At 35.9% G+C, this 15,550-nt stretch overlaps 1 protein-coding gene across 1 annotated transcript in view; it reads right to left on the bottom strand.

The window, feature by feature from the left end:
* AEBP2 (AE binding protein 2) overlaps positions 1 to 15,550 on the bottom strand; it is a 62,404-nt gene that overhangs the window by 15,452 nt on the left and 31,402 nt on the right. The window contains exons 3-4 of the mRNA XM_044229124.1: positions 13,301 to 13,408; positions 3,528 to 3,714 (exon numbers count right to left, since the gene is read on the bottom strand). Of these exons, the coding sequence (XP_044085059.1) occupies positions 3,528 to 3,714; positions 13,301 to 13,408 (295 nt within the window). The remainder of the gene's footprint in view (positions 1 to 3,527; positions 3,715 to 13,300; positions 13,409 to 15,550) is intronic.

Raw genomic sequence — 15,550 nt, 5'->3', positions numbered from 1 at the left:
ATTTCCTCTCTCCATGTCTCTCTCTCTGTGTCAAGTAAATAAATAAAATGGTTTTTTAGTAATAAAATAAAATAATAAGCTCACAAACCTGGAGTAAGCAATCTCTTAGTGTTAACCACAACAAAACTATACATTAAAGATTTAATTTGGTAAGAACATTTTTTAAATTTCTATTTTCATCCCACAAGTATTATAAATTGTGCCACTTTTATTCCTGATAAGAATGTTGCTCAAGGGGCACCTGGGTGGCTCAGTGGGTTAAGCCTCTGCCTTTGGCTCAGGTCATGATCTCAGGGTCCTGGGATGGAGCCCCTCATTGGGCTCCCTGCTCAGCAGGAAGCCTGCCTCCCCCTCTCTCTCTGCCTGCCTCTCTGCCTACTTATGATCTCTGTCTGTCAAATAAATAAAATCTTTTTAAAAACTAAAAATTTTTTTAAAAAGAATGTTGCTCAAAATAAGGAAAATGAAAACTTTCTTATTTTACAACTGTGGAGCTTACTAATACATTAAAATTTTCAAGATCATCTGTAATTAAGAATTAAATTTTATTGACAATAAATGAAATGGCCTGATTTCCTGGTACAGTATTTTCTGAACTACATATATGCTGATTTATCACAGTACTCTGATTTACTACTGTGTAAAGTGGATTTGCCTCTACTAATCATGGAGTTCTCAGAACATCTACACAAATCCACCAGCGCTTTGGTGGGAACTGTTTTCACCAGATGGCATACTCAGTAAATAGCTATTTTTTCACTGGACTTTTCTTCAAAAGAAGTAAGCAAAACAGCAAGTAATAAACTAGCAGAACCCACAGATAAGGAATGCAACGGTAAATCAGAAAAAAAAAATATTTGACATTTATGGGTAAGAAAAAAAATCATAAGGAAAACAAACCCCCTTCCTACCAGATTTGTGCCTACTGGGGGGAAAAAAGTATACTCTATCTACTCCGTCCATATTCTCCAAATATGCTTTTTCCCGAGCAGCATAAGCACTTATAGAAAACAGAGTAACTAGAACAATAGTCTCCAAAGCACGTCTGTGTCATGATCCATTAGGGTGAGGGAAGAAAATACTATCTCACTACTTTTGTTTTTCATCTCAGTGTTTTTAAATATACCCTTCTTGGTAACTGCCTTATAATGTGTATCAGTAGCATTACCTGTGTGCACTATATAAGCACAGATGTTGGGACTGTGTGCTCAAGCATTTTTTTTAACTGATGAGCTATACAATCAAAAACCTTTGGAGACCACAAAAACAGAGACTGGCTCAAAATTATACATATTACTTTATTTCTTTTTAACCTTTTGGTATGGTATTATGGGTAACTCCCCAAGAACAATATTAATCATAGGAGACGCAATCTTGTATGTTGGAATCAGGACCTACAAAATATATGTAGGGAGATAAACCAGATACGGCATATTCTCTAAATGAAAAATATACAAGTATTTATCGTATTATTCTTTCCATTTTTACTTTCAAGTATGTCAAAAGAGAAAAGCTTTAAAATAAATTTTAAAAATTCTACCAAACAGAAAATGACTTAAGCTACAGTTCTATTCGTTAATGTATTTTTCACCCAGTTCAGTGAAAATGACCTCTCTGAATTACAGGAAGAAGGTACTATCAAAGTGATTTTAGTATACTGCTCTAGACTTGTGTATTTTTAAGGAAGGAATGGGCTGCAATGGCAGCAGCTCTGCCATTAAAATCACAGGACTTAATAGTGGCTGCTCACAGTGAAAGACCTTGGATCTTTTAAAGTTCATACATTCAGGATTATCCTCATTCTCCTCCATAAAACAAACTGAGGGTTGCTGGTGGGAAGGGGACTGGGAGAAGGGGGGTGGGGTTATGGACACTGGGGAGGGTATGTGCTATGGTGAGTGCTGTGAAGTGTGTAAACCTGGAGATTCACAGACCTGTACCCCTGGGGATAAAAATATATTATATGTTTATAAAAAATTAAAAAAAAATAGGAAACAAAGTTTTTTTTCACCCACCGCAAGACCTCCCTCTCCACAACTCTCCCTACCACATAGCCTGTTTTATTAATATTGAAAAAACATTCTCAAAAGAGGCTATAGACTTGTAAGCCATTGGTCCCTCCATTTCTAAGTGAGAACTAGATATTTAACTGAACCGTTCTTTTTAAGAAAACTAGCAAATTGTATAGATATTACCAAGCAAATGTTGTGAAAAAGTCAGTAAGTTTAAATGATTACTATGTATACACTGAGAAGAAAATAATGAGGCTATTAAGTGGAATAGGTAGAAACGATATTCTCAGTTTTGAATACTGTAATATATATTTAGCAATTTGCTGTATGTGATTACAAGCTACACAAAGCAATAGTCAAGTAAAATAAACAAATGTCATTGCTGTTTTTATCAATGGAAGGTGAAAGGAAAATGATCTATAACCTAAATTCAACAGCCCACTTTGAAAAATACATGTTTATTTCAACAAGAAACTTAAGAGTTTGGAAGTTTGGGGGTGCCTGGGTGGCTCAGTGGGTTAAAGCCTCTGCCTTCGGCTCAGGTCATAATCCCAGGGTTCTGGGATCGAGCCCCGCATCGGGCTCTCTGCTCAGCAGGGAGCCTGCTTCCTCCTCTCTCTCTGTCTGCTTCTCTGCTTACTTGTGATCTCTGTCTGTCAAATAAATAAATAAAATCTTTTAAAAAAAAAAAGAGTTTGGAAGTTTGTCACCAATGATTTGTTCATTTGTGCACTATAGCTCTGTAGTAACAAAAAAATGTTAACATTTTAGAGACAAATCTCCTAATCTGGATTAGTGTCTGGAGTTTCTTCTATACGCTAATCAAATTCCAACAGAAAGGAGAATATGGCGCAATCTGTTTTTTTCTTTCTAGTTCATCCCTCAAGTGGACTCCCTTTCAATGACAGCTGGAGTCTATCCTAGTTCTTTATTTAGGACATATTTAGTTAGCCAGCTGACATTAAGAACCAGGGCTAGTGCTAGGCTCTGGGAGGTTCTAAGTCAATTCCTACTCCCCACATTTGGCAAGTCTAGATTATCATCTAGAGGATTGAGGATACATTTCATAACCTGGTAATTGAGCATATAAGAGAGAGACTTAAGTACTAAGACACATGCTACAAATAGTTTGCTATTCACACATATCACTTTGGAGTAGACCAATTACTTTTACTTCATTATTACTTTTAACATGTTCAAATTTTCCTAAAATACCAACACTGCCATATTTTAAATTTTCTTATTTTAGAACAGAATCAAAGGGGCTCTCAAAATGGAATTCTATACAGATTTTATATTCTAAGGCCACAAATACTTACCCTCCCTTAACCACTAAAATAAAACATCTATCACACTGAATTCTCACACTGACACTCAAGGGATCCTATCTGTTTATTACTGTTAACAAAAATACACAAGCAGAGTTAAAGAACAGTAAAACTCAAATTGCATGAATGCCCAAGATATAAACAAAACCTATCTAATATACCCATGGATTTTTGGTGAAACACTTACGTAATGAGCGTCTTCTTTTGTTCTTTAATTTTCTCCTTTTGTTCATCCCAGCTTTAGAAGGAGATTCTTCTTTGGCCTTTGGCTGGCTAGAAACTTTTGAGGAGTTCTGCTGACTGAAGTGTGTGGGTACATGGCGAGCTAGCCCTCCCTGAGAAGCAAAGCTGGCATTGCAGCCACCAACAACACACTAAATAAAAATAAAAAAGGATGTCAGGAATGCCATGTAGGGGAGAAGTATAATATGAATGAGTACTCTGTATTTTCAGAGGTAAATCCGTAACAGTACAGAACTATTCCAGATAGGAATCATGAGAGACTACTACATCCTTTCTTTTTATAAATTGCCCAAAATAATACACACTAGGCAGTAGCAGGGCTGGAAAAGAAAACTCTATAGTCTCACAACTCTCCAGTTTACTGCTCTTCCTGCTCTACACAAGACAAAAGTAGTGAGATATTCTTCCCAGGAAAAATCTGATTTTCAATTTATCAATTTCCTAAGAGAAACGGTAAGTTTATGTTTTTTAATGATTTTATTTATTTGTCAGAGAGAGAGAGAGAGAGGGAGGGTCATGGGTAGTGGGATCAAGCTGTGTCAGCTCCCCTTCTCAACTTGGCATTCTCTCCCCGCCTCTTACCCCCCCACACACACACACGTGCGCTCTCCCTCTCTCTCAAATAAATAAATTAAGCTTAGCGGGGCCGGGGTGGGGTGGAGGAGAGTTAAGTATCCTAACAACTACTTAGGACTCTTAGATTTTCAAAATCATTTTTATCTTAATGATATATACTACCTTCAAGACCTTCAGCAGCCACCCTACTATTCTACATTGTTTTAACAGATAGGGAAGGTATATAGTGATACTGACTTTTAAACTACTAGATCCAGCTGCTGAGAAGACTTATGCCCAGGGTTGGTCTTATACAACTGTGTAAGTTCCATTAAATATTGCCTCTTTAGCCTTCTGCACTTGCCAGATTGAGAAAACAAAAGGTTAACTACCCAAGTCACCTGACAGCTGCTACTCCCACAATGAATGCAGAATGTTTGAATACCACTAAAATACACAAGTTAGCTATAGTACAAGTGTGTGACTTCTAACAAATAAATGTTACTAATTAAAACAAACGCCATTTTCAAAATGCTCCCCAAACAGCAAAATCCACACTTGGATTTCTGGTGGCTTTTCTAGTAGTAACTCATCCAATTCACTTCACTTCTGACTTAACAACCGAACTCCAAGCACGAAAATCTGTCGTGCTGTATACCAAATAAACCCATCACATTACTCCTAGGTGGTTCAACTGATTACTAGAGTTTATCTAGATAATACCACAAAAAATCTACATGTTTCCAGGCTCTTTCTTTCAATCCGGGCACCTTTACCATTTTAAACTTCTAAAAACACAATATAACTCTGTTAGTAGAGATTGTACTGTTATTCACAAAGTCCCTCAAATCTACCTAACTTTAAAAAAGCTCATCTTAGGGACACCTGGGTGGCTCAGTGGGTTAAAGCCTCTGCCTTCGGCTCAGGTCATGATCTCAGGGTCCTGGGATGGAGCCCTGCATCAGGCTCTCTGCTCAGCGGGTAGCCTGTTTCCCCTGGTCTCTCTGCCTGCCTCTGCCTACTTGTGATCTATCTGTGAAATAAACAAAATCTTTAAAAAAAAAAAAAAAAAAGCTCATCTTAAAAAAAATAAAATAGGGGCGCCTGGGTGGCTCAGTGGGTTAAGCCGCTGCCTTCGGCTCAGGCCATGATCTCAGGGTCCTGGGATCGAGTCCCGCGTCGGGCTCTCTGCTCAGCAGGGAGCCTGCTTCCTCCTCTCTCTCTCTGCCTGCCTCTCTGCCTACTTGTCATCTCTGTCAAATAAATAAATAAAATCTTTAAAAAATAAAAAAATAAAATAAAATAATAAAAATAATAAAATAATAAAAATATTAAAAAGCTCATCTTCCTTTGAGGTTGTCTTGACACTTTCACTGCTTATCTAGATACTTATCCCAATTCATCCTTTCTCCATGCATTCTGAAGGCAAGAATATATATGTGTGTGTGTGTGTGTGTGTGTGTGTACATATATCCAGAAGCACCTTATGAATCGGAGCTATTTCTAAATATATCTGAAGAACTAAACCACTTAACAGATTCTGATAAAACTGATGCTGGCTGAAACATTTCACAGCAAGATCCTTATACAGTGCCATTCATAATTATTCTATTTATTTTGATAGACAAGAGACATCTTATGGGCTCTAATGGTACTCAGCATTACTAATAAAAATCTTTAACCATTCTAAGGGGCACACTAAGAGGCAGAATGAGTCAGGGTTTTAGTTCATTCATCTATTCTATGTGTTCTGTAAGATGCTGCAAGTATGGGCGCCTGGGTGGCTCAGTGGGTTGGGCCGCTGCCTTCGGCTCGGGTCGTGATCTCGGGATCCTGGGATCGAGGCCCGCATCGGGCTCTCTGCTCAGCAGGGAGCCTGCTTCCCTCTCTCTCTCTCTGCCTGCCTCTCTGTCTACTTGTGATTTCTGTCAAATAAATAAAATCTTAAAAAAAAAAAAAAAAAAGATGCTGCAAGTATAAGGATAACTTACACTTAAGTTCCCACCCTTAAAGAGCTTTCATCTGGTCGGTAGACAAATGAAATGACAACTTCAAAAAACTTCATTCAGGGGTAAGGGACAGAAAGCTATGGGAACCCTGAAAAGGAGCAACCAGCCATGTCCAGTGCTTTAAAATCAGTATTTCATTTAATTCTTACAATGACCCTATAAAAAGTATGGTCCTCAGAGGGCCTGCATCAAGAATGTTCAGCCACAGATTCTGAAATGAGAAGTTTAGCACCTAATGGTTACTGAATTCTCAGAATTTAAAAATTTACTATGTATATTTTGAGTTCCAAGAAAAAAACAGTGCTTTAAAAATTTCCATCTCCGGCGTGCCTGGGTGGCTCAGTGGGTTAAGCCTCTGCCTTCGGCTCGGGGCATGATCTCGGGGTCCTGGGATCGAGCCCCGCATCGGGCTCTCTGCTCAGCAGGGGGTCTGCTCCCCCTTTCTCTCTGCCTGCCTCTCTGCCTGCTTGTGATCTCTGTCAAATAAATAAATAAAATTTAAAAAAAAAAATTTCCATCTCCTATAGACTACCAATAGAACACTATCCACTACAAAAGCCACTAGCCAAATGCTACCACTTAACACTTTAAGACTACTGTAACCAAGAAACAAAACTTTAATTTTATTTAAATTTTATTGAGGTGAAATTCATGTAACTCAGTGGCCTTTAGTACATTCACAATGTTATATAACCATCCAGCTAGCTCCACATCCTTGCCAACACTTGTTATTTTCAGTTTATTTTATTAAAATCATCCTATTGAGTATGAAGTAGTAGTAAGTCACTGCGGTTTTTATTTGTATTTCCATAATAACCATTTAATTTTTTTTAAAGAAATGTTTTTTTACTACAATAGTAGGACCAGCCCCTCCATTTTAATTTTCAAGCGGAACCTGTTTCTTAATTTCACTACTGAAAAATTTTTAAGTATATCAGGAACAGCCTGGTATGTGAATCTACCTCTCCAATTGCAAATTTTGTGAAATCTAAATAAAGATGAAATGTTTAACATCTGAATGAAGAATACTTAAGTAAAATCACCCTAATGGGCTAGCTTTACACTGTTCAATACATTTTAGGCACTGGACACATATACTTGTTGAGCACTTGAAATGTGGCTATTCCAAATTGTAAAGATTTTTAAGTATCAAATACACAATGGGGGCACCTGGATGGCTGGTCAATTAAGCGTCTGCCTTTGGCTCAGGTCATGATGCTGGGGCCCTGAGTTCAAATCCCTGCTCTGAAGGGGAGTCTTCTTCCTCTTCCTCTGCCCCTACCCCTCACTTGTGCATATTCTCTTTCAAAATAAATAAATATTTTTAAAATATAAAATAATTTTTAAAATGTATAAAATAATAAAATACACACTGAATTTTGAAGATTCAGTACCCAAAAAAGTAAAAAAAATTTCATTAACTTTGTAAACTGCTAAGATGTTAAAAATAATAATATAATGGGTTAAGTCAAATGTACTATGTAAATTATTTTCATCTATTTCAATTATTTTAGTGAAGCACTGGAAAATTTTAAATGAACTATTTGGTTGACACCTATTTCTATTATACAATACTGCCACAGAATAAAGCCATACAGTATTTATTATTCTTTTCAATTTTAGAAGGTATTCCCTGTAATTCCTAACACCTATTTAAAAAACATGTATTGGGGGCGCCTGGGTGGCTCAGTGGGTTAAGCTTCTGCCTTCAGCTCCGGTCATGATCCCAGGGTCCTGGCATGGATGGAGCCCCACATCGGGCTCTCTGCTCAGCGGGGAGCCTGCTTCCCCCTCTCTGTGTGCCTCTCTGGCTACTTGTGATCTCTGTCTGACTTGTGATCTCTGTGAAATAAATAAATAAATAATCTGTTATATATATTCCTTTGGGCCCTTGTGTCAGATGATTTAAGGAATACAACAACATAAGACAGTCTTTGCTCTGGAACTGCCAGTTGAATATTAGTTATTCAAACAAAAATTCCGTATTTAAAACTTTAGATTAGCTATTTAACCACAATTAAGGCAGAGATGACAGTTCAGATCCAAGCCTCAGTTTTAAATTCAGAAGGACTCTGTGACATAACTCCACCCAGAATACCCTTAATTATAAGAGTCCTAGTAGGCTAGGAGATTCATTTTATTCCAGAATCCTTTAATACTTCAACGAATAGCCCCGATAGCATCTAGAACTGAATAAATATCACAAGTATATTTTAATCAGTGATGCTTCAATGTTCTGGAAATTAATATTGAGAATTCTAACAGAAAACAGTTTTAAAGGCGCCTGGGTGGCTCAGTGGGTTAAAGCCTCTGCCTTCAGCTCAGGTCAAGATCCTGGTGTCCTGGGATCGAGCCCCGCATAGGGCTCTCTGCTCAGCAGGGAGCCTGCTTCCTCCTCTCTCTCTGCCTGCCCCTCTGCCTACTTGTGATCTCTGCCTGTCAAATAAATAAATAAATAAATAAATCTCTTTCTTTTTTTTGAATCATAAATTTAAAAAAAAAAACAGAGGCACGCCTGGGTGGCTCAGTGGGTTAAAGCCTCTGCCTTCGGCTCAGGTCATGATCCCAGGGTCCCGGGATCGAGCCCCACATCGGGCTCTCTGCTCAGCAGGGAGCCTGCTTCCTCCTCTCTCTCTCTGCTTGCCTCTCTGCCTACTTGTGATCTCTATCTGTCAAATAAATAAAATCTTTTAAAAAAAGAAAAGGAAACACAAAGTACAATGAGAATTTAGAATGAGAGAAGTACTTTAAAAAAAAAAAAAGAACAGGGGCAACTGGGTGGCTCAGTGGGTTAAGCCTCTGCCTCCAGTTCAGGTCATGATCGCAGGGTCCTGCGATCAAGCCCCGCATCAGGCTCTCTGCTCAGCAGGGTACCTGCTCCCCTCCTCCTGCCCCCACCTGCCCCTCTGGCTACTTGTAATCTCTCTGTCAAATAAATAAATAAAATCTTAATTAAAAAAAAAAAGAAGAGAATTACACACATTTCACTTAAATACAAATTCTTTTCCCCTAGAAGAGAAAATAATTTTAAGCACCATTTAATGAATATTCCACTCATTAGGTATATATCGCAAAGAACAAGGTAGAGACATTTGAGCTATTGCCTCAAATGGCCTTTCATCTCTCTCAACATGAGGATCTCATGATGTGGAGTGTGATTTTAATATTCCAATATTCATGTTTTCACCAACACATACAATGACCCCTGAATTCAAGCCACCACTCTGAGGTTCTGATTTCAACAACAGGGGAAAAATCTGGTTGCTGGACACCAAATGTTTTAAATGATCTATCCCCCAAATCCACTGAAATACTCTATGTATGTTGGCTACGGTTGTGGTCAAGTAGCTGTTCTAAAATGTGAAACATGGAATCGCTGTTTTGTTTTTGGTTTTTTTTTTCCCCAAATGTATTCGACTGTAATAATGCTGAGACTATCTTTGCTAGTATTGTCTTATTCAGATAGTCCCATAAGTAATATGAAAAACTAGAAGGCACTACTGAAACAGAGCAGAAAACATCAGCTTCACAGAAGATAGGGTATTATTTATTAGCCTCTAATGGTGGCCAATTTGTTTTTCTTTTGGGGGAAGAAAGGGAATCATTTTTTGTCTTTTAGAATCATGATGATCACTGCAGTTATTATTCTTATTTATAGTCAAATATTACCATGTTTGGTCAGCAGGAACATTCTAAATACTGGCTGCCAAGGCTAGGGAATAGGAGAGCTTCAAATACACAGACACACAAACATACAAAATGTCAAAGACAAATTAAAGACTGATAGCACCAAGAGTATTTAAAGCTTTGTGTTACTACACAGAAGGTCTGTTGAGAATCAAAAGATTTTATTTGTCAATTTAGCCCAAAAAGTTGGGCGGGGGTGGGGGAAAGCAAATGACTTAAAAATAATCAGCATCGGAGCTAGCGGGGGAAGGTGGCCCCCTCAGGCACTATAATAAACAAACAAAAATAAATAAATAAATAAAATTACCAGCATCAACTACTATTACAAAACAGGTCATAAAGGAATAAGAGAAGGAAATTATTTCATCATCCATCACAGTGAATGATGCAATAACAGTATCATTCACTACAAAACAAATTACCAGAATTAGCCTGTTTGTACAACTATAAGGATATCATAGCTTAGGTCTGGTTTGATAAAATCTCTTTTTTCTTTATCAACAGTTTAGGCCAGGATCTTGATTCCAAAAACACCTAAAAAGATAAGCCTATCTTTATTTATATCTATATTTATATATAGCTATCTATATTTAATGTATCAATCTTGAAAGTCTGAGTTTTTCAAGCACTACTCCAACACAACAGAAGTTATTCAAGTATGTCAGTATCCTGAACGGAATCAATCACGCTGAGCTATAGACTAACTGCTGAGGAAAAGTTACAATAAATAAATTAACCCAAGACAAGTAGATGACTGTACTATGTTCAAAGTAAAGAGAAATACTGGAGTGGGGAAAAATGTGTGTGCAAAGTAAAGTACGTATTAATAAGCTTACCTACTAAAAAGCACAACTGTGTAATTTCTAACATATACAAATCTACCAAGACAAACCAATGTCTCATTAGCAATAAAGTAAGGAAATCAAAACAATCACCAAACACATTGTATAACTACTTTTTCTTTTCCTCAGTTAAGTAACATATGTATTCCTAAGCATGGTAAGATTAAAGGCACTTAGCTATCACAAAGCTCAGCACCAGATACTAACAAGAATGAAAACTGAAAAGGGAAAAAAAAAAAAGTCCAAGACATAGTTTAAAATATTCTCATGCCCTACTACTGTAAACACATGTAATTTTTTCTCTCTTAAAGATTTTAAGTAATCTCTACACCCAATGTGGAGTTCCAATTTACAACCCCAAGATCAATAGTCCTACCCCTTCTACCAACTGAGCCAGTCAGGCATCCCAAAACATGTAATGTTTTCCAAATCCTTAACAATTAAAATGTTTCACTACATTTAACAAAATGGCAGCAACTCCCCTTCCCACAAACCCTAAATGTATATTTAAAGCAGAGGTATATATACCTGACAAAGTAAACATAGGGATGGGGAAATCTTACCTAGGAATAATCTCTGCACTTTATCAAAGATAAAACAAAAACCCTTGGCAAAGAAGCTATATTTACATTTTAGGAGTATGCTGATTTTATGAATCTAAAATTTCATAATGAGCTAATATGATCAATTATTTTCATATGATACATATGAAAGCAAATTCCACCTTCATCAAGTGATCTAGGTTAACATCATCTATGATGGAACAAATTCTCATCAGGTATTCCTTGAAGTGATACAGTGAGAATTTTGTTCTATTTTCTCCAAAAATGCATAAACTGAATGTGATCATTACAAAAACACCAAACAAACCCAAAATGGGGAATATACAAAATTTTTTTAAAAAAATGTTTATATTCTTCAAAACTATCAGGGACATAAAGGATTTTTTTTAAAAATTTAAAAAAAAATTTTTTAAAGTGACATTAAGATTAAAGGAGTCATGAAAACTAAATGCAAAGCACGATCCCCAACTGGATTCTAAGCAAAAATATACTACTACAAAAGGACATTACTAGGACTTAGTGCAACTTCAATAGCTAATAGCATCAGTGTTAAATTTCTGGGTCTTGATAATGATGCTAAGGTTATGTAAATGAATATCCTTGTTCTTAGGAATTTCACACTGAAGTACTTAGGGATTCTGTTCCTCTCCAATGTTTTCCCAAAAATGGGTGTACGTTTGTGTGTGTAGGTAGGTAGGGAAGGAAAAAGAGGGAGAGATTGAGGTAGGAAGGAAGACAGATGGAGAGACAAATAATGGACGGATAGATGGATCCAAGCAAATGCAAATGTAGCAAAATGATAATCAGTGAATTGGGTTTAGGGTATATGGAATTTATACATTTGTGTGTAACACAGAAAATATATAAGAGTTTTCCATCTTTGGAAGTTGAAATTACTTCAAAATTAAGTTTAAAAATTCTGCCTTTCAGGGCGCCTGGGTGGCTCAGTGGGTTAAAGCCTCTGCCTTCAGCTCAGGTCATGATCTCAGGGTCCTGGGATCGAGTCCCACATTGGGCTCTCTGCTCAGCAGGGGGCCTGCTTCCCTTCCTCTCTCTCTGCCTGCCTCTCTGTCTACTTGTGATCTCTGTCTGTCAAATAAATAAATAAAATCTTTTTTAAAAATTAAAATTAAAAATTAAAAAATAAGGCATAGACAGTATAAAGTTTACTGGATTATGTTTAAGAAAGGAGAATGAAACTACATATTTGCCTGCTTATACCTTCATGAAGAAATACTAGAAGAATTCACTAGACTAGTCAACAGTGATGTATACTTGAAGAAGGAACAAGAAAAAGGGGGCAATATTTCTCAAAGTAAGATATTATTTTTTTTTAACTTGTTAAAGACTGTCTTTCCAAAAAAGGGGAATATTTTTAAAAAGCAGCTCCACAAGAATTACCTCCTTCTCTAATGAAACCCAAGGAAGTTTCTGACACAATAGTTGCATGCCAATAGATTATGAGTTTAACAACTGTTAAACTTCTCTAAACACAAACTTCTACCTCTATGATATAAAAAAACAGATTTTAGCTTTTAATGAAGATAAACAGAAAAGTGATTTTTATAGACACTAGCTCTTCATACAATTTCTCAAAATACATCTATTTGACACAGTAATTTACAAAAAAGCTCAGTAATATGACCTCAAAAGTAAGTGAAAACAATCAAACCCTTCAATGTTGTACAATTTCACTTTTTTGTATAATAATCTTTAAAAAGACTAAAACTTATGGCAGTGAGAAGACACAGCACAAGGTATTAAAAGCCATCATTTTTTTTTTTTTTTAAAGCCATCAATTTTAAAGACAGGTATACAAACTGGTATGCTCACTAGATATTTTGAAGACCCTAAACTCGATTTCTTTTTTTTTTTGTTCTCCAAATTTTAAGAATTGGATTAAATTCTTTTTATCTCCATCTATTTTTAAAATTCCATGTATCCACAGGAATGAAACTATCTACACAAGTGTTTCTTTTAAACATTTTAAGAAGGGCGAAAGTATGCCTATTAAGAAATACATTAACTAAAAGTTAAAACAACTCACATATGCTTACTTACCTTGAAAGGTTTGTCTCCACTGTGTGTCAGCATATGCCTCTGTAACCAACTCTGACTGGTTGACGGAGTGTTATATACTTTACAACCTTTCCATAAGCAAACAAATACCTGTTAAAAGAAGAGCCATAATAATTTTCATCACTTATTTCAACAGTTTTATTCCTTGTAAATTCAAATGAACACGTTGCAAGTCTTTAACTGACAAAAAGAGCCATTAATGTATGAATCAAGCAAAATGCTTAGTTAAACTTCTGAACTTCCAGTGTGAGGGGCATGGTTTTAACCCTTTTTCCCCCATAAGGCTGCCGTGCAATTCCTTCATTGGGGACTGACAAACCAATTCCAAAGTGTCATTGAAAAGGAAATATACAAAATATTAACAATATATCCTTAAGGAATCAGGATTACACACCATTATTTTTATATTTACTACATGAGGGAACAAGCATGTATTAATTATAAACATCAGGAAAATATAAGAGTATAAAGAAACAATAAAATAAATCAAAATAATCAAATATTAATTTTGAAGATGAACTTCAAAAAATGAGTAATTACCAACTTAAATTTTCTGCTCTTGATTCCTTATTCTTACATCCATACTAGTACTCATTTTTACATCGCTCTATTCATTAAAAATTATTTCCAATTATCTTATGAAGCAAAATCTAATATAAAATGTTAAATTAATCCAGTTGCAAAGCAATGGGCATAAACTGCTCTATCATGATAGATCCATATTCTTGGATTCATATAACTGAGTGTAACTAGGTTTGGAAAGTATTAATCTTACAGCTAACAATCTAATCTTTATCATCTTCCTATTAATGAGATATCCGTTTTCTAACATTTTATTTCCATCAAAATGAACACTGAAAACTGTCCCCCAACATCCAGTAAAAGTATGAATCCACTATAATCATAACCTTCAAAGAATAACAGGCTCTGCTCTTTTCTAAGGTAAGAGCAATCATAAACAGAGTGACACTTTGAAGACTTTACTGCATGTAGAACAGAATAAATTTACGTACAGAACTGAAGAAACAATCATCAAATAGTTAAACTTTTTTTTTAAGCTTAAAAAATCAACAGTCTAAAACAACTGAATTTTTACTGAAAACCAAAACCTTTTTTATAACAGATAGGTCTAACAAAGCAATATGCTTTTGCTCTTTGACATGACCGTTATCACATAACCTGACTCCTGTAGAGACTGGCTAATTTCTTTCAGTTGAACAGATACAGAAATCATAACATTTTCTCCTTCATACTTCAACTACCTGACCGTAGTATATGTTTATAAAATGATTCCTGAAGTTCCCACAATTAAAAGCTACTTTTTAAATATATGTGAAAAAAAGAAAAAATTTCTTGAAACTACATGTATTTATGTTGTGAAAATTAATTCATTAATGTTTAATAATCACATGCAGATGACCAGGGCCATCTATCCATTTCCTGACTCAAGACTACTAGATTCTAAGTCTTAAATATTCAATTCAAGCAATAAACAGGAATCTGAGGTTGGTTTAAAATTCTCTCACAAGTCATACCACATAAAGAAAAAAGCCTTAAAGCAAGAACCTGGTAACAAAATTAACATCATTTATGCAGTAATTTTTATAACAGTGAAGAATTCTGCTGTCTTAACTCTTAAGTAACCTCTGTGCTGAGTTACTCTCAAACAACTAAGGTAAATACTCAAACACTGCCCCTACCTAACATTAGCCAACCACTACATTTGAGAGCAACAACAATGTGACTTCTAATTTCTGTTCATAGTAATAAACATAAATATGGAGACAACAGCAGACTGTACTTCCAGTAGATAATAGCCTTCACTATGAGTAGGTATGGTCTAGACTCTAGATGGAATAATGTCTAGTAACATTGTCAGAGCAACACCTTCAGGTTCAAAGAAAAACCATAACCTTCAACCTAATGAATTTTACAGGAAATGAAGTAAGTGTAAAGAGACCAAAGCTAACTATGTTTAAATATAATATGGTGAAATATTTGGAAAATAATTCCCGGGGGTGGGAGTAGGGGAAGAGGAAGCACTAAAGTTGCACAACTAAAGAGGTACCAGAACTCCACACCAAGGGTACATAAAAAACACAAAACTGTTGAAAAGCTGAATTTCTTTCCCTAATCTATGTTAGTAAGACACTTAGATAAAAAAAGAGTTTAAAAATCTGACAAAAGGGTCTTTCTTCAAACTTGAGAGTTTTTAGATGCACAGTATTTGAA

Source organism: Neovison vison, chromosome 12, assembly GCF_020171115.1.
Source record: "Neovison vison isolate M4711 chromosome 12, ASM_NN_V1, whole genome shotgun sequence".
Lineage (NCBI taxonomy): Eukaryota > Metazoa > Chordata > Mammalia > Carnivora > Mustelidae > Neogale > Neogale vison.
Note: the sequence above shows the minus strand (reverse complement) of the source record. Positions and strands in the feature narration are given on the sequence as shown.